The sequence below is a fragment of the Bactrocera neohumeralis genome, unplaced genomic scaffold, assembly GCF_024586455.1.
Source record: "Bactrocera neohumeralis isolate Rockhampton unplaced genomic scaffold, APGP_CSIRO_Bneo_wtdbg2-racon-allhic-juicebox.fasta_v2 cluster10, whole genome shotgun sequence".
In the NCBI taxonomy this organism is placed as follows: domain Eukaryota; kingdom Metazoa; phylum Arthropoda; class Insecta; order Diptera; family Tephritidae; genus Bactrocera; species Bactrocera neohumeralis.
Genome location: NW_026089623.1, coordinates 17,041,139 through 17,060,942, shown reverse-complemented (window position 1 = coordinate 17,060,942; position 19,804 = coordinate 17,041,139). Strand labels below are relative to the sequence as shown.

The 19,804-nt window shown below is 36.6% G+C and overlaps 2 protein-coding genes and 1 pseudogene across 4 annotated transcripts; 1 reads left to right on the top strand and 2 right to left on the bottom strand.

Annotated features, from left to right (window-relative positions):
- Nucleotides 1–3,423: 3,423 nt before the first annotated feature.
- LOC126765629 (small nucleolar RNA U3) lies at nucleotides 3,424–3,626 on the bottom strand (annotated as a pseudogene).
- Nucleotides 3,627–6,056: 2,430 nt separating this feature from the next.
- On the top strand, nucleotides 6,057–7,358 carry LOC126765375 (uncharacterized). The gene is made up of 2 exons (XM_050483104.1): nucleotides 6,057–6,570; nucleotides 7,119–7,358. The coding sequence occupies exons 1-2, from the start codon at nucleotides 6,294–6,296 to the stop codon at nucleotides 7,268–7,270; spliced, it is 429 nt and encodes a 142-aa protein (XP_050339061.1). The 5' UTR covers nucleotides 6,057–6,293; the 3' UTR covers nucleotides 7,271–7,358.
- A 5,804-nt stretch (nucleotides 7,359–13,162) lies between these two features.
- Nucleotides 13,163–19,424, bottom strand: LOC126765270 (uncharacterized). 3 transcript variants are annotated; one of them, XM_050482975.1, is made up of 3 exons: nucleotides 18,348–19,424; nucleotides 13,520–14,495; nucleotides 13,163–13,453 (listed from the first exon to the last, which is right to left on the bottom strand). In XM_050482975.1, the coding sequence occupies exons 1-2, from the start codon at nucleotides 19,254–19,256 to the stop codon at nucleotides 14,322–14,324; spliced, it is 1,083 nt and encodes a 360-aa protein (XP_050338932.1). In that variant the 5' UTR covers nucleotides 19,257–19,424; the 3' UTR covers nucleotides 13,163–13,453; nucleotides 13,520–14,321. The 3 variants fall into 2 exon arrangements, with proteins under 3 accessions (XP_050338932.1, XP_050338933.1, XP_050338934.1); XM_050482976.1 differs by lacking the exon at nucleotides 13,163–13,453 and having other exon boundaries at nucleotides 13,690–18,270.
- Between the last annotated feature and the right edge of the window lie 380 nt (nucleotides 19,425–19,804).

Below are 19,804 nucleotides of genomic sequence, written 5' to 3'. Positions count from 1 at the left end.
GCACTGACACGACGACAAAGCGTCACAACATTGTGTTGCTGGTAGAAAATCCGAGCTGTGCCGAATGAAACTAACAAACGATCGCCGATTGTCACCGCTTCCCTTGCTGTTCGAACATCTTCGCCGACAAGCTAGCGGAAATCTATAAGCGTTAAACATTTATGCAACCTTTTCCGAACTCGCGTAAAAAGTATAACTTCAAAAAACATATTTGCAACTTACCTGACTCTCTTGAAATCATCGACGATGCATCAAATTTTTCTTCGAATGGCGATTCAATGGCGGCAAATTTTTAACGGCTTCAATGTCAATATGTGCGTCTCATTCTTACACATTCAAAAATTTCGTATGAGAAATGTTGCTACTCTTACAATAGAGTTTGCCGTTTCAAGACAAAAAGTTAAATATGGAAATGTATTAGTATAAGGGATGAAACTTTACAGATGTGTTTGTGAATTGGTTACTCCCATCTTGTAGGGATATTAATAAGATTATTTGTATGTAATCTTTATTGATTTACTGTATATATGTTATTAAGAAAAGTAACAATCGCAATAGTTACAAAAAATCATTGTGATTTCAAAATCGCAATCGCTCTTTTCACTGAAACTAAAAAATCGCTGCTTCGCTCATCACAGCATAAAGCAAAAATGTCCGATTCACCTATCGTCGTGAATATCGCCGATGTTAAAATTGTGTTGCGTCCTAAGATTTTTGACTAATGGAAGCCTTCAGCAAACAGTGGGAAATGATTTTCAGTTACGTATTGCGCAGCTCACTGTTTCGTTGATTTTGAAGGAAATTCTCCCAATATTAGAATCTATTCTTTGCACTGTTTGGCTCAAAACGGACATAATTGGAGAGCGAAAACAAATAACAAGAAGGAAATTTTTCACCAAGCCAGGAATTTCAAATGTTGTTGCTTGCGTTGATGGTACGCATGTTGGCCTTTGTGAAAACAAACACTTTATTTAAATCGAAAAAGATTTCACAGCATAAATGCGAGCAACTAAACAAATAAAATATTACTTATTATTATTTCGTCTTAACAAATAAACTTAATCAGGCGTGCGATCAGGATAAGGTAATAAGGTGCATTGATGGAGGATGGGGATATTCGAGTCTCAATCACTGCGGCAATAGTGCAAAGCATCATATTCGACGCAAAAGCTGCCACATCTTTTGAAAATATCAACCGTTCAAGTAATTCAAACTTTGACATTTTGTGCGCACAAAACAGACAAAATAAAAGCAAAATTTGTGATGGAAGAAGTGTGGTAAGCGAAATCGCTCTTTATTTTTGTTTATAATTAGTTATTATCATTAATTGTGTATACTAATGAATAATATATTATTTTTAATGTAATGCTCGAAACTTAACCAAAATTTTACCAAGCTCCTCGTCAGATGCCGGCTCGACTTGTAGCAGGAATTTTCCGCGGGGAAAACGAAAAAAATTAGTATTATGGGGCAAGGTGGTCCGAAAACTGCCACCAATGAAGCATTGGATTCCATAAAAAATGAAGCTCTAAAAGAGCGAGCTCGTCATGAAGAAATGGTACAATTTGAAAAGGATAAATTGAATTTTGACTAAAAAATTAAAAAAAAAAAACAATTTAAGGCAAATCCGGTTGTAAACGTGATCGCTAATTTTTGCATATTTTTTTTATTGCTTTTTTGATCTGTACCAGTGATCTGCAGTGAATGAGTTAAACACAACTTTGAGCCACTTGCGAAAATTTGAGTATGAAGCAAAGAAATGGGTACAAGTGTGATTACTGCTCACTTACAGTTATAAGAGAGAGTTTTGGCTTGGGAGCTGCTTAGCTTGTATGAAGCATATATTAACAAGTGTTTGGTTATGAGTTCACAATACTTATGAATCTTTGCTTAGGATTCTCTGACAATAATGAATACAAAACACTTGGGAATATACGAAGAAGCTCAATTGTGTGTCCATTACGAAAATACTAAGAGTTACTATTATATTATTGTATAAAAACAAGGATTTTGTAGCTGGTTCCAATAATGACAGTTCACAATACTTATGAATCTTTGCTTAGGATTCTCTGACAATAATGAATACAAAACACTTGGGAATATACGAAGAAGCTCAATTGTGTGTCCATTACGAAAATACTAAGAGTTACTATTATATTATTGTATAAAAACAAGGATTTTGTAGCTGGTTCCAATAATGACTACATGTAAAAATAAAAAAACGAGATGTTCATATTTTGTATTAATTTTCTGTATTATTAAAAAAATCATATATGCATACTTACAATCATGTTATCACCTATAATATTACATTTTATTTTATAAAATGATAATTCAGTTCCTTTCAATGGCATTGAAATTAAAAATAAAAATCACGTCAGTTCAATTGTATAAAAATTACATGAATTATTAACAAAAAAAGGTGCGTGGAGTCCCTACGCGCGGATGAAGTTATACTTCTTAGTGATATTCCAAGAAATGCATATCATTTTGTATGAAAGAAAACTAGAAAACTTAAATTCACATTTTATAATTATTTATATGTATATTATGTATGCTGTGATACATTTAATTTATATTAGTAAGAAAAATATTTATTTGTATAGTATACGATGTTAAAAGGCATACATCTTCTATCCTATCTTGTGTATCTGCACATGCTCATATGAGTGTATGTATACGCATGTGCGCGTTCAGAAATTGAAATCATATTTTCATCACTTATCAATATACTTATTACATGTGCGCGCATTGACTTGCATGCTCATACATTCATATATACTTATATGTACATATATTTGCATACATTGCCAAACAAATAATGCACAAGCATACAAACATACATATGCGTACACATATGAATATGTCACCAACAAAAAATTGATCTTCACAAGACAATATGGCAGCCAAATTGGCGAAGAACAAGTGTAGTACATTTTACAAAAAAACGATTTCATTCATGAACGCAGGCGCAAATTCCACAAGCGATCTAACTTCATTCTTAAAAACAGAGGCCGTAACATCTCCCCGAGCATGCCTTTGCCAACATGTAGTCTTTTCGCGACTATGGCAAAAGCCAAAAATCATAAATTGCACAACTTTCTGGTGCTTCTCGCAAAAATCTGCGTCGATATGTATTCACGATCATACGTATACATACATACATATTTACGCATGTTTGTAGGCGAAGCTGCTACAGCGGCAAGGGGTGACAATCGGCGGCCATTACTTTACTTATGCCATAGAAATTCTATTGCTACGAATATGGAAATGACAACGAAATAATGCAAATTTGCATGTTTCTAAATGCCATTAATTTCTTTGAAGAAATGAAAGGAATGAATGATCCTGAGAAGTATAGTCTTAACTTTTCAACGGCCAACGCAGAGCATTTCAACCAAAAGGAATTTATTCATTAAAATCACCACTCAGAAGTCGTTTTATCCGTTGTAAGCGAACGATTTTCGAAGAAACAGCATTTCTAATATGCCACAAGACAAAATTAGAAATGAACTTCTTAAACCTAACGCTGTCAGATAAAACGATATACTTCGTCATTGCGGGTCGATTTCCAAAAAATGTAAATGAAGACTAACTACAGAAATGATCCTGTAAAGTATAGCCTTAATTTTTCAACGGCCAACGCAGAGTATTTCAACAAAAGGGCACATAAAATAGTTGAGAATTCGCAGAAATGAAAGACAAAGGCAAGAAAAAGGAGTATAACTTCAATAATGCACAAGCATACAAACATACATATGCGCGGCAGCAGCAAGGAAAGAGGTAACAATCGGCGATCCATTGTATATTTTTTTCATGCATAACCAAACCATAATTAGGACAACGCAATACAAATGTAAATGGTGGTGTTGGTGGTAAGCGCTTGAAAAGTTACGACGAGCTCATAGGTTTGAATCCCAACAGAATTTATTTTTAATTGAATATGTCACCAACCAAAAATTGAAACATTGTTCTACAAAAACAACAACAGCATAAGCATGGCAACATTGTGTTGTTGGTAGAAAAGCCGAGCTGTGCCGAAAGAAACGAACAAACGATGGCCGATTGTCACCGCTTCGCTTGCTGCTCGAACATCTTCGCAGACAAGGTTGCGTAGATTCATATTGAGCAAGGTTGCGCAACCTGAATCTATCGCAACCTTTTCCGAACTCGTATAAGAAGTATAACTTCAAAAATTAAATAACATACTCATTTCGGTAAAAAATACTAACTATAAAATTTACTTCAAGATTTATGTACATACCTAACTCCGAAATATATCCTTAGATTGAGGTATAGCACAAAATTACTTTTCAATATTATTGCATATTTTTGTTTTTAGCGTTTCGAAGTTCTTATTGCCATATTAATTAGTCTTACATATGGGTGTTTCCATGGTTACGCACGCGACATTTGTACACGTTTAATTGCGTTTGAATGTTGTAAAAGTAGAAATATAATGGGAAAAAGTCATATATTTTAGGATCGCTGCATTGTATGTGATGATTTCTTCCCAAAAAGTATTATTATTGGAAAATTGAGCAATGGGTACCCAAGTTCCAGACAATCAAAGTTGACTTACGCACGCGACAAAAATGGAAATCGCTTTCAGAGCCGTAAGAAAAAATGCGATAGTAAGCGAATTGTAGGAGATTTTTATCCAGGAAATTTTTTTTTATAAAGGTTAATAATGGAGCTTCATAATTCATGCTTGCTTCTAAAACAACTGAGCATGGTTTGGTTAAGACAAAAAAAAAATTTATTACTCACGTGACATTACGTACGTGACACTTTTTACCTTCATACATCTATATATATAAAAAGAAGTTACATTTCCTTGGTAGTCTTATAACTCAAGAACCGCCGAATCGATTGACACAAAAATTTTAGAGTTCGTTCCTCTCTATAAGGAGGTGGTTTGTGTGAAGTTTGTTTGGAATCGGTGCAGCCGTTCCTGAATTTGACATTTTTTGTGAGTAAATACACTGTACCAAAATCAAGTATTTTCAATACGATTTATCAATTTTACATCGTGCTCTCATTGCGTACAGAATATTAATTTGCTGTCATTGGAATTCAGTTGACAGTTTTCTTATGTGCTTTGAGTTCTTTTATATCTTGCTCTCATTTTGAACAAACATACTTTTGGTGAGTGTTAACCATGTGTTTCTTTTTTAATTGTATTTTAATTGCTTCATTTTTATATATATAGTTCAATTGCCAAGCGTTACTTAATTTTCACAATTTTAATTTGATATCGGTGAGTGTTTTCTTTATTTGCACAATTGAGGTTATGTCCAGTGTGAGTGTATGTGAATTCATATTTCCACGCACACACATTGAAGTTTGAATTAAATGTATAATTTTTTCTAGAAATAATTTTCAATGTATTGCTTTTACATTCAATTAGTCATACACTGTACTGAAAGAATGCCACGTTCAAGACGACCAAACATTGGCAGACGTTCACGTCAATCAAATGCTACAGCGTTAAATCGATGATCACAAAGTGAAGAAGATCGTGTTCGACGAAATGAAATGGAAACACAACGACACAGACGGAGAACTCACTTGGATAAGAGTGAAGCACCAAGAAACCGTCGTGGGCGTACGTCCGTTTATGATATACGTCAAATGGAACACGCGGCTTTCCAATTACGATGCCACCATTGATTACAGCATGTATGCCTACATTGGCCAGATGAATATAGAATGTACATATACATTGCAAAGCATTTAAATTCATAAACGAAACGCCTGGCATGTGTTGTGCTGGTGGGAAAGTCAAATTACCGGTGCTAGAACTTCCGCCAGAACCTTTGCATTCATTGGTTTTTGGTAATTCGCCAACGTCAAAGCATTTCCTCTTAAATATTCAAAAATACAATTCATGCTTTCAAATGACATCTTTTGGAGCTACAAATATCATAAAAGATGGATTTATGCCGACGTTTAAGGTGATTTCTTCGTGTGGAATTAGCAATATCATTTTTAATTTATGTGCCGTCCCTGTGTTCGATGTTTTTAGAAATTAAGATCCGTTATCATCTATATATATTTCTCGACCGTTACCGATTCAAGGTCAATTATACCATAAGGCTGGGTCTTTGCTACCATTCCCAGATGATGATCATAAATTTTTGCAAATATATTTCATTGATGGTGAGAATCGTGAATTAAATAAGCGCTGTGCAATTTCGACGAATACGAGAAGATCAATCGTGAATGAATTGCAAACATTTTTTCATCAACACAATGATTTGGTGAAATTGTTTAAAGTGGCACTCGAACGGATGCCCTCCGATGGCCACAAAATCATAATAAAAGCCGATAAAACACCAATTGGGGAGCACACCAGACGATTCAATGCACCAACGATTGATGAAGTAGCCATTGTTGTGGTTGGCGAACAGTTTCAGTCACGAGACATTGTTTTGTATCGTAGAAATGAGAATTTACAACGTATTTCAGAACTCCATCGCTGTTATGATGCATTGCAATACCCCATTTTGTTTTGGAGAGGGGACGATGGCTATCACATCAACATACCAATGATAAATCCAACAACTGGTACATTTACATTTTATTTTGTTTAACACGTTCGCGTTCATTTGAATTTAGCGGGTGGCTGCCAGATAATCACTTAATTTTTCCATACAAAATTGAAGAGCGGGAATTCCCGCTTTTTTTCTACAGGTTACTTTTTTTAAATAGTCTGAACAAATTAGGGAATTCCCGCCATTACCACATGAATTTCCTATGCATTTTTGTCGGGATATCCCGCATTTCGTTTTATTGAAACTTCCCCTCAACAAACCCCAAATGACTGGCACGTTAACCTTGAATGGGGATTCCCCAAATTAAATTTGTTTGAATTGCGGTTGGCCTGTTAGGGATGGTAGTTCACGACTTTACCAACACTAAAAATGTGAAGTGATAAGAAGTGAACCATTTTTGACGGTAGAAAAGCCTATCAATAGCTATTCAATTAGCGCGGGAATTCCCGCAATTGTTTTATTGAAGGAAACATGAATGACGGGAATTCCCGCAATTTACGCGAATGTGCTAAATATGATTTATAAATCATTTTCATTCGCTAATTAATTTTTGCAATACAGGTCAAGAATCAACAGAAAAAGTCAGTGCGATGAATTTTTATTCGTACCGATTGATGATTCGCCCTCAGAAACAAATTTTATTTTGCGATGCAATCAACTTTCGCATCAATATATCATCGATATGTACGCCAAAATTGAAAGTGAGCGATTAAATTTCATCCGTTACAATCAAGCCCGATTAAGATCAGAGGAATACATATATTTGCGTGACGCAATAATCAATGATGTAAATGTGAATGATATCGGCCGTTTAACAATTTTACCATAATCATATGTTGGTGGCCCACGTCATATGCATGAACATGTACGAAATTATGGACGACCGGATCTATTCATAACATTTACGTGCAACCCGAAGTGGGTCGATGTGTCTGATTGTTTACTTGATGGTCAGGTGCCAAAAGATCGGCATGACATAACTGCCCGTGTATTCCAACAAAAATTGAAAAAATTAATGGATCTGATTGTCAAACTCCGTGTATTTGGAGAAGTGCGGTGCTTTATGTATACCATAGAGTGGCAAAAAAGAGGCTTACCTCAGGCACATATTTTGATTTGGTGCGTAAACAAAATAACCCATGATATGATTGATACCGTCATATCGGCCGAAATTCCAGATCAAACCATCGCCAGGATTATTCGAAGTTGTCACGAAAAATATGATTCACGGTCTCTGTGGTGATATTAATCGAAATCTACTTTGTATGATTGATGGTAAATGTTCGAAACGTTTTCCAAAGCAATTGATTGCTGAAACAATTACAGGAGATGATGGATATCAGTATCACAGTATCGTCGACGATCAACTGAAGACAACGGTAAATCAACTGTAATTAAAATTAAAAATCAAGATGTTGAAATCGATAACCGGTGGATAGTTCCGTACTCACCGATGCTGTCAAAAATGTTCAACGCTCACAACAATGTAGAATATTGCAATTCTGTAAAATCAATCAAATATATTTGCAAGTATGTGAATAAGGGCAGCAATATGGCTGTTTTTGGAGTGGCTCCTGAGAATAATCATGACGAAATTTTGCAGTACCAAATGGGGCGCTATATTAGTACGAATGAAGCTGTATGGCGTATTTTATCGTTTCCAATTCATGACAGACATCCGGTTGTTGTACATTTGGCAGTTCATCTTGAAAACGACCAACGTGTTTACTACACTGCTGCAAAAGCCGAACAAAGAGTAGTAGAGCCACCAGTAACTACACTGACAGCTTATTTCCAGTTATGTGAAACTGATGAATTTTCCAGGACTTTGCTATATTCGGAAGTGTCTCACTATTTCACATGGAATGCATCAACAAAAAAATTTCAACATCGCAAACAAGGCACACCTGTTGATGGTTATCCAGGTATTTTTCGAACAGATGCTTTGGGACGCATTTTTACAGTTAGTCCAGCTAATGTTGAATGTTTTTACTTGCGAATTTTGTTGGTGAACGTACATGGACCTCAATCATTCCAACATTTACGAACTGTTACTGGTCAATTGTGCGCAACATACCGTGAAGCATGTCAACACTTGCATTTGCTGGAAGATGATACGCATTGGGATGCTACGCTTCGTGATGCATCAATTGTTTCTCCACCAATTCAAACTCGTATGTTATTTGTGATCATAATATCAACATGTTTTCCATCAAATCCACTGGAATTGTGGAATAAATACAAAGATTTCATGGCTGAAGACATTTTGATTCGACTTCGACATCGTTCCAATGATCCTGCATTGCTGCTGACATTGGAAATGTATAATGAAGCCTTGATAATGATCGAAGATTTGTGCCTTACGATTGCAAATAAGGCATTAGGGCAATTAGGATTGACTCCACCAAATCGTCCAATGCATGATTTATTTGAACGAGAATTGCAACGCGAACTGCAATTCGATCGTAATGAATTGCGTGCGTTCGTGCAAACGTATACTTCACAATATGTAAATGGCAAGTGATCAAAATGGGTTTATCACGTTACCGAATAATTTTTCAATAATTGTATCATCAAAAGAAGAACTCATTGATCGCGTTTTTCCAAATATTGCTCAAAATTATAATAACCATGATTGGTTATGAGAACGTGCAATTTTAGCAGCAAAAAATGTCAATGTCAATGAAATCAATTTCCACATCCAGGAAAAATTGTCAGGTAATTCGGAAACGTATAAATCCTTTGATACTGCTATGAATGATGAAGACGCAGTCAATTATCCGGTTGAATTTTTAAATTCTTTGGAACCACCAGGCATGCCACCGCATAATTTGAATTTGAAAGTTGGTTCATCGATTATACTTCTTCGAAATCTTAATGCACCGAAACTTTGTAATAGGACGAGACTTTCAGTGAAGAAATTGATGCCAAATTTAATTCAAGCAACAATTCTCACTGGCAAAGCAAAAGGTGAAATTGTACTAATACCGCGCATCCCATTAATACCAACGGACATGCCATTCGAATTTAAACGTCTTCAATTTCCTGTTCGGCTATCTTTTGCTATGACCGTCAACAAAGCTCAAGGGCAAACGCTCCAGGTGTGTGGAGTTAATTTAGAGGAAGCTTGCTTTTCTCACGGTCAACTGTACGTTGCATTCGAGAGTTGGAGCCACGAAAAATTTGTTTATTTATGCACCACAAAATAAAACAAAAAATGTTGTGTATACAATTGTATTAAATTGAACATTGCTTTTCTTTTTCATTATTGTGTTAAGAAATCATCTTTTAAGCAATCAATTTTTTGCGTAGAGAAGCGCGCCGGGTAACGCTAGTATTTTAGTAATTTTAAATATATTTTCAGAAATTTTTACAAAAAACTGAAAAATAAAAAATCAAACTCAAACTCAAAACTCAAAAATGAAAAATAAAAAATCAAAATAAGATCACTATAAAATTATTCTAACTTAATTTTTTCCTTAAGTGAGTATCCTGTTCGAGCAACATTTATATATTCGTTATCTTGGTAGGAAAAGCAATGCATTTTTTGTATTTCTGGAATGCCGCGGACAATTTCCCATTTTTCAATTAATGGTGGAGAAAAGTCTTCAATCTCTTTTGATGAGATATATAACAGACGAACTCCTTCAATGATTTTGCCAGCACATTCATAAAATGCAAAGGCATCCGGTAAAATAATATTATTTGCCTAAACCGCTTGCCAAACTTTCCGCTTCACCACCGCGCCGATTCCATCGACTGCTCCTTTGCCATGCGAAGTCGCAAAGAAGTTTCATTCTAAATGCTTTAAGCCAAATTCGCTAACAAATGAAGGAATGCTGGTGAGAATATACATATTTTTGAATTGACTGGTGCTGCCATCAGAGAATATAAAAACCGTAGAAATTTCTTCGAATTGACTTTGAATTTTGTGCACAATTTTTGTAAGGAAACAATAGACGTCAAATTTGTTGCGGGTAAGTTTGTCACTAATGGCAGCGAAAGATTCAGTTTGATCTCGCATCCATGCAACGCAAGTGAAAATAGTAACTTGTTGGTAGCTAAAGTGAGCTTCTTGGATCTCATTCTGATTGATCAATCGATAGTTTTCTGAAAAATCGATTTGCAAAATTAATTCATCATCACGTAAATTATTCTTTTTGTCCTTAAAATATCTTTGCTGAGCGCGCTTCATAAAATAATGAAGTTCAAAAGCTGGCAGCTGAAGTTCCAGGTCATGTAACAAATCCGATAATGGCGCTATGGTATAGCTTAATGTTAAGCGATCATTAACTTTCCTCCAATAGCTCCAATTAACATTTTCTTCCATTTTGCATAGAAAATACATAGGCACAAAATCATGTTTTAGATCCCGTATACATTTATCACAGTCACTAATCATGCACTTTTCGTTCAATACATTGCAGCATGTTAATTTCAAAAAAGATTCAAAATGAGATGGAAACTGAGGCATAGCTTTATGACATCCCTCTAGCAAAAATGCGAAGTTCGCATTTTTCGTTCGATGGTGAAAAAATTGGGATTTACAAAGATTTTCTGAAGCGACCTCTTTGGCTAGTGTTTGTTTACACTTGTAACCACTTTTGAATTGGGTATTTGAATTTTTTTTCATTGCTCCACACTTTTGTTGTCGAACACGATCTCTATTTCTTTTTTCTTTCAATATTTTTGAATTATTTTTGGCCTCGCATGCCTTTCTCTTCCGATATTCACGCATTCTTTCAGCTTGTTTTTCTTTATGTTCATTAAGCTTATTTTCATCTTGCTTAAGCCTCTCGCTCCACCGATTTTAATTTTTAGCATTACGTGACATCTAGGTGTAATATGTATTGTAAAAGTGAAATAATATTTATCAAATGGACTTTAATTAAGAGCATTACGCACGTGACAAATTTCAAAAGTTAAGAAAAAATAATAATTTTGTAGAACGCTATTTGTATTAATAAATTTTTTTAGCAAATACTAAATTTGCTTTACAAACTAAATAAAAAAAAACACTTAAACTGATAATGCGCGAATAATGGCACCATGTGGTCCTATTGCATTACGCACGTGACATACGAATGTTGCCGAAATAGAACTGAAAAAAATACCATTATCGATGAGCAGTTTGATCTTTTCTCTCATTTTTATATTCATTTGTAGTTGTATCAATTACTTATATACCAAATTGCGATATTACATATATATTTCTTTCGTCAGCAGCGATTAAAAGTAATACATTCTACAGCTTTTAAAGTGAATAAAATAATCATAATTTTTGCATACAATTTTTTTTATTTTAAAATTATAATGAGCTGAATTTTTTTTGCATAGTAAAATATCAAGTTTTCTTCCATTTTCTGTGTCTAAAAAAATTCTGCGAGCGTTTTGATTTTTTAAGTCACGGTGAACCATTTCATGGAAACACCCATATAGAATTCAGGAATATTATATTATCTACGGTTTTGGGTGCAAGTCGATTTCTTTTATCAGTTATGAAATTGCCTGCCAAGGAAAATACACGTTCAGATGCCGCACTACTTGCAGGTATAATTATGATTTTAAGTGCAAGTTTTGATATGCGTGGAAAGTTAGTTTTATGTCATCTACCTACATACGCTCTGCAATTTCTAGAATGTAAGATAAAGCTTTGCTCTAGGCTTAAGAAAATAACTTAATAAAATGATAATAAATAAATAAGTTTCAGTTTTGTAGTTTTTACGTAGTCACTAGAATCTCGCGTTTCGTTTCTTTTAAAACCCCTCCGCGTATGCATAAAATATATTTTGAATAGGCGCGGAATTTGAGAATGTATTCATGAATACACAATGAGCCACTTATGAGCGAATGTATTCATGGACAAACTATGAGCCTTCCAACTCATCTAATGGTATACAACGAATAGCTCAAACAATTGTATAAAGAAAAGCAAGCCAAGCCAAGTGTAAGCGATAAGTGATTGTAAGACATATTCACACTTATTATTACATGTGATTGTGAGAAGATAATATTTTTAGTGAGAGCAAGTATGAGTGAACAATAGGGATGATTCATGAATTTGAGAGTATAATCATAAGCCAAGTATTCACCTCAGATCACTGATCTGTACTTGAAGTAGTTGAAGTGAAATAAAATATTACATGCGCATATATATGGTAGTCGAAAAAGTCTTTTCGTGTTTCTAGCCAAACTTCAACTAATTTTTTTTATTCATTCATTCATTTAGGTCGACCACTTCAGTGTACAACTTTCAACAGTATAAATCGAAATTTCGAATTTTCTTGAACGGAAGCGAACGAACCATTGTTGTGCTACACGAACTGATACAGCATCGTCTCCGTAAACTTCACAAATTTCATTGTTGGCTTGCGTGGCAAACAGAAAATAAGACAAGCGTTCGTTTCATATTTCGGTGAGTTATTGAATTCAACTTTGAAATATTGTTAAATCTCTACCAGCAGCCGATCCATACTTACATATTTCATAATTTATTCATTTAGTTCTTATTTATTTAATTCCCGTATAAAAAAACAATATTTTTATATTTTGCATATATTTTTTATATTAATTTCTTTACATTTATTTATATTTGTATTCATATTCACATTTATTTTATATTATTTATATATTTTAAAACTAAAACTTAATTTCTCTTAAATTTAGTTTTGGCGTCGAAGGAAGTCGATGAAAGCTTTCTCCGTTTCCCTTGCATCGTTAACATATTTTTTAACAGGCAAAATCGCTTTTCATCGGCTTCCATCATCGCCTCAGTCGCCTTTAAAAAATCGTCACGCATTTCCTCCATAACCATCATTGCCGTCTTCTTCTTTTTTGTAGCAACGCTTGACGATGGCCGATTGGAGCTACCAGACGAAGAAGGGCCATCGCCTTCTCTATAAAATTATAAAAAAAAAAATAATATTTAATAATGTACGTTTACTTCACAATTTTTTACCTACCTGTATTTATTTGTGAAATTATGTATTTTTATTTCATTGGTCGTGTTTGGAGGACAACAAGCTTTTTTATTGACCGTTTATATGTTTTGAAAGAAAAACCACGAATTTAATTATTTTTTTTTTATATTATTTAATATTGTTTGATTTCTTGCGCTTGCGGTTACCGCGACATTAAACAGCTTAACAAGTTGATTAACCTACAGCCTTTCTTTTACCTCAAGTACGGTATTAAAGATCAGCTGAGATAGTGGTACTTGTTCTAATTCGCTGCATTTACATTAATGTACGTATGTATGCTTGCCTATGCAAGCATGATAAGAGTGTGTTATCAAAGTCACTCAAATAGGCAAAACCGGTTTGGCGATTGCCGGCGCTCAGACTTAAAGCAAGCATACATCTAGTTTTAAACAATGTTGTAGTGTTGTTGTACACAATTAAGTGCTAAGAATGTTGGTACTTAACAAAATATGTATAAAAGTAACAGGGATGATTTCTACTACTAAATTCGCTTATGAACTATGTATCTATTTCTAAACATACTCCGCCCGTTGAAAGGTTTAGGCTTTCAAGATATTATCATCAATTGGTAGGAGACACAGCTTTGAAACAGCTCGCTTGTATACGCCATTTGGTGTCTTTAGAACTGCGACTCGCACCACCTGGTCCTTTCCGGAAATGGTTTCTATGACTCTAGCTAAAGGCCACTTTAGCGGGGGATTGTTCTCGTCCTTTATCAAAACCACGTCCCCGAGCTTGAGATTCGACGAAGATGAGTGCCATTTATGGCGTTGTTGCAGAAGAGTTAGATATTCTGCTTGCCATTTCTTCCAGAATTGTTGTTGCAGGTAGCACACTCGCTGCCATCTGCTAAGATGATTAATATTGATAGGAGTGATGTCAGGTTCAACCACGGATGTGAAGGGTGCGCCAATAAGAAAGTGCGCTGGGGTAAGCACTTCGAGATCGTCAGGACTCTCTGTAATGGGACATAAAGGTCGTGAATTTATAATCGCGGATATTTGGCACACAAGTGTGCGAAGCTCATCCAAGCTTAATTTAGAAAGGCCCACAACTCTATAAAAATGATATTTGGCCATTTTGACTGCAGCCTCTCATAAACCGCCAAAGTGGGGAGAACGAGGGGGTATCAACTTCCATTCAATTTGATCGCTCGCACACTGCTGGGGAATCATTTTCAAATTCTCTTGGCTCAAAAATAGTTTTTTCAGTTCCAATAGCTCATTTTTGGCTCCAACAAAATTGGTGACATTGTCCGACCATATAGTTTGCGGTCTGCCACACGTACAAATAAATCTCTTAAGGGCTGCGAGGAATGAAGAGGTTGCCAAATCCTTTACCAGCTCCAAATGAACGGCCTTGGTGGCGAAGCAAATAAAGATGCAAATGTAGCATTTAATTGGAGCTCTATTGCGTACGTCCGATTTGTAGAAAAATGGCCCACAAAAGTCCACTCCGGTAGTTAGGAATGCTCGATTTCCTTTCCGATGGTAAATTTCCCATTAAATGTTCCATAAGCTTAGGATTGACATGAAACCAACGAACGCATTTGTTAATAATTCGACTTACGGTTTTACGCCCGCCAATAGGCCAATACTGTAGGCGAATAGATACTAATAGCGATTGAGGTCCAGCGTGTAAAAGTTTCCTATGAAAATTGCTGATGATTGCGTCAGTCACCGGGTGAAGTTTTGGCAAAATAATTGGGTGTTTCGACGAAAAATCCAAATTTGAATACTGAATTCTTCCACCAACTCGAAGTAAACCGCGCTCGTCGAGAAAGGGAACGAGCGAACGAATTTCAGATGAAGACTTTATCGCCTCTTTGGATTCGAGTGCTTTGTATTCATCTCGAAGATGCGCCTTTTGAATCATTCGTATAAGTATAAAGGTTCCTTCCTGTAATTCCCTTACTTTGAGTGGTCCAGAAAATCTCATTCCAGCTCTTCTGGAAAACCGATAAACATATGCATATATTCTCTGTAATTGTTCAAATGAGTTAACAAATTTGCAACTTAAAGACATGTCTATAGTAGAAATAAACACAAATGCACGCTTTCGACCCTCGGGCAAGTCCTTTGTTGGTAGGAGAGGAGATTTAGGCCAGTTAGATTGATCTACACCCAGATAAGGGGGACCGTATTTCCATAAATCCATGGTTAATAGTTCCTTGGGGCTAGCTCCTCTTGAAAGAACGTCCGCTGGGTTGGAATCTGTTGAAACATGGCTCCAAACCATATCTGCTGTGAGAGTTTGAATGTTGTTAATGCGATTTGCGACAACTACGCAGCCACGATAGCACGGTTGTGGAATCAGACCAGCAATATACTCCCTTGGCTTTGAAATGCGTTGAATTGATTACCTTTGCGACTAATTCAGCTAACAGTAATGCACCACATAGCTCAAGCCTCGGTATCGTTAGAGGTTTTAGTGGAGCTACGCGAGATTTGGAGCAGAGAAGATTGATTCGGATGTGTCCGCCTCTTTCAGCGCGTATGTATATGCAGGCCCCATAAGCAGCCTCATTCGCATCACAAAACCCATGTTATTGTATTTCAGCTTCTGGCATCAGCAAGTATCGGTCAAAACTAAAACGAGTAATTAGTTTGTATTGATTGCATATTTCTAGCCATTCTGTTTGAATTGCTTGAGGTGGGCTTTCGTCCCAATGTAGCTTCTCTTTCCACAAATGCTGCAAGAATATTTTGGCTTTGGCCACCACAGGTCCGATCAAACCAAGGGGGTCGTAAAGCCTGGCTATAGCCGAAAGTATTGTGCGTTTAGTTACCTTAGCCGGTGTTCCGAAGGGTGAAAAGGAAAATATGAATACGTCCAATTTTGGGTCCCAAACCAATCCAAGTGTCTTTGTTATGCTTGTACCGTCGTCAAAGGTTAAGAAGTCCTGTTTGTCATTATCCTCAATATCAAAAAAGACTCGATCATCATTCGAACACCATTTCCTCAAGTGAAAGTTTCCGAGAGATAAACACTTTTTAGTCTCGTTTAATATCACCCTTGCTTCGCCCAACGAGCCTGCACCGGTAATCATGTCATCCACATAAAATCCATGGTGTATCGTTTCGGCTACAACGGGATACACATGAGCTTCAGCGCGGCCAAGCTGCTGTATTGAACGAATGGCTAGAAAAGAAGCTGGCTTCGTTCCATAAGTGACGGTATCTAACTTAAAAATGCTAAAATCTTCATTGGGTTTGTCCCTCCATATTATACACTGCAGGAAGTTGTCTGGATCAAACATCCTTACACAGCGATACATTTTACAAATGTCTGCAGTAAGAACAATTTTGAAGGTGCGAAATCGAAGCAAAATATCAAAAAGTGGAGGTTGAATGGTTGGTCCTTTCATCAGGATCGAATTCAACGAAAGTCCATTACTGGTTGGCGCAGAGCCATCAAAAACCACACGCAGTTTTGTTGTTGTGCTATCAGCCGTTAAAACACAGTGATGTGGAATAAAATTCATTGGAATTTGCTTTGGCATAGTGTCAACGACTGACATATGGTTCAAATCAAAATACGCCTAAATGAATGACGAAAATTGTTGTTTTAGTTCAGCATTGCTCTGAAATTTCCGCTCTAAAGCCTTGAATCGATTGACAGCCTGTTGATACGACTCTCCTAGTTCGCAAGAAGGTGATTTTGTTGGTAATCGAACCGAAAACTCACCAGATTCCAATCGCTTATGGGTTTTTATGAAATGCTCTTCGCACAAATCCTCCTCTATTGTAGTTTTTGGTGTGGAGCCAATACAGTTCTCTATTTCCCAAAAGCGCTGAACTAGGTTATGTAAGTCGTCATCTGAGTTATTTGCTAGAGCCATGTCGATGGCTGCTAAGCAAGATAGCTTCGAAATGTTGTATGTTGTTGCGCCTGATACAACCTACCCTAGCTTTGTTTTTTGTAGAAGTGGTAAATTTTCAGCCAGACGTATCTGGCCAACGCAGAGCAGGTCAAAGAATAAACTAGCTCCAATGAGCATATCAACGCGCTGCGGTTCGAAAAAGTATGGGTCTGCTAAGGATATGTTTTGTGGTATATTCCAATTAATACCCTTTAAAGAACGAGATGGTTGAACATCGGTGATGGTGGGGGTGATAACCGCAGACAATTTGGCAATGTAATCGTTAATGCGCGAATGCAGGTCGAAATTAACGATATAATTGGCAACGAAATCATTTTGGCCTATACCAGAAATGAACTGTGAAGATTTGACCTTCTTTAATTGTAGTTGATTAGTGAGTCGATTGGTTATAAAGTTTAATTGTGACGCAGAATCTAGCAGAGCCCTGCAAGGAATGAGGGAGCCAGATCGATTTTTTACATAAATTATGGCTGTTGCTAAGAGAACGAAATCTTTTTCAGCAACGCTAGCCTGAACTTCAGATGCGACGAGTGCAGAAGCTGAAGGACCGAAAGATGAAGAAGAAAACGAGTACGGGTTGAACGAATTAGACGTGGTTGGTTGTGATAGCTGCGGCGGCTTATCAGAAGCCACTGGTTGTGAAGTTGTCGGAAAGGAATTTGTGTCTTGATGAAGCAGACTGTGATGCTTCGACGTGCAATGTCTACAGTGTCCGGACTTGCAGTATTTGAGTGAATGCCCGACTCGAAGGCAATTCAAACATAGGTTTAACCGTTTTGCTTCTTTATAGCGCATTGTGGGTGAAAGGCCCAGAAACTGCTTGCACCTTGCAATTTTGTGTTCACTAGAACTGCACAATATGCATCCCGATACAGCTGCCGTTAAAAGCACCTTACGACTGATGGGATTTGACAATTTCTTGCCTACCTGTTTTTCCGGAAGTCCAAGGACAATCTCTACATTTTCCAGTTGCTGGCAGCGTTGCTCCAAAAATCTAGCCATTGAATTCCATGTAGGTATTTCGCTTACAGGTGTTTGTTCCTCCCATTTCGCGCGAGATTTGACGTCCAAATTTTGAGACACTAGTTGAATGAGTAAGCAATCAGCAATCTGTTCCTTCGTTCCCATAGTTTGCAACGCTCGCAAGTGAGCATTTACGGTATCGCTGAGTTCTCGAAGTTTGGCAACCCTATCACCCTCTACCCTCTTGAGCTGAAAAATATCTCTGATATGAGCCTGGAAATTCAAGCGTTTATTATCAAATCTTGCTTTTAGCAAATCAATAGCCTTATCATAACTTTGTTTACTTATCTCTAATGAAAGAATGGTGTCCAACGCTGCATCACGTAGACTTGACCGAAGGTGCTGGAATTTTTCAATTCTTGATAAATCTACGTCCTGATGTACAACGGTGTTGAACATCGAGAAAAAATCTGGCCAATCCGAATATTTACCGTTGAACGTTGGAATTTGCAGAACCGGTAACCTCTGCTTTGGCTGAGAGACAATAATTGAAGTTTGATCGCCAGCAAACGGCTGCGTCGTAGAGCTGTAAGCTTCGGAAGCTCGGCAAGCGTGCCGCTGACGTATCAGCTTGGTTTTAACCTCGATAAATTCCGCTAAAAGATCATCAGCGTCGTTGTCCTCTAGTTGCCTGTAGAGAGCATCGCACCTTTCTTCCAGCCTATCCACTTGCTCGATACGTACGTCCACTGCAGCTTCGTCGAACTCACGCAAGACATCGAAAGTCAACGTGTTGTTGAGTAGGATGATTTGTTGAACAAATGAAGCCAGCTTCTTCTTGGCTTCTGCTGATTCCATTTTCTTGGGTGCCATTTTTTTTGTCAAAGACCGTAAAGTTTAATTAAATTTGCGAAAAGTTTCGTTTTATTAATACGATATTAATTCCACGATCACGTCGGGGTCACCAAAATGTTTGGAGTATAATAAGCTTTTTTATTGACAGTTTATATGTTTTGAAAGAAAAACCACGAATTTAATTATTTTTTTTATATTATTTAATATTGTTTGATTTCTTGCGCTTGCGGTTACCGTGAGATTCAATTGCGACTTTCCTTATACGAATAACCGAAATTAACAGCTTAACAAGTTGATTAACCTACAGCCTTTCTTTTACCTCAAGTGCGGTATTAAAGATCAGCTGAGATAGTTGGTACTTGTTCTAATTCGCTGCATTTACATTAATGTACGTATGTATGCTTGCCTATGCAAGCATGATAAGAGTGCGTTATCAAAGTCACTCAAATAGGCAAAACCGGTTTGGCGATTGCCGGCGCTCAGACTCAAAGCAAGCATACATCTAGTGTTAAACAATGTTGTAGTGTTGTTGTACACAATTAAGTGCTAAGAATGTTGGTACTTAA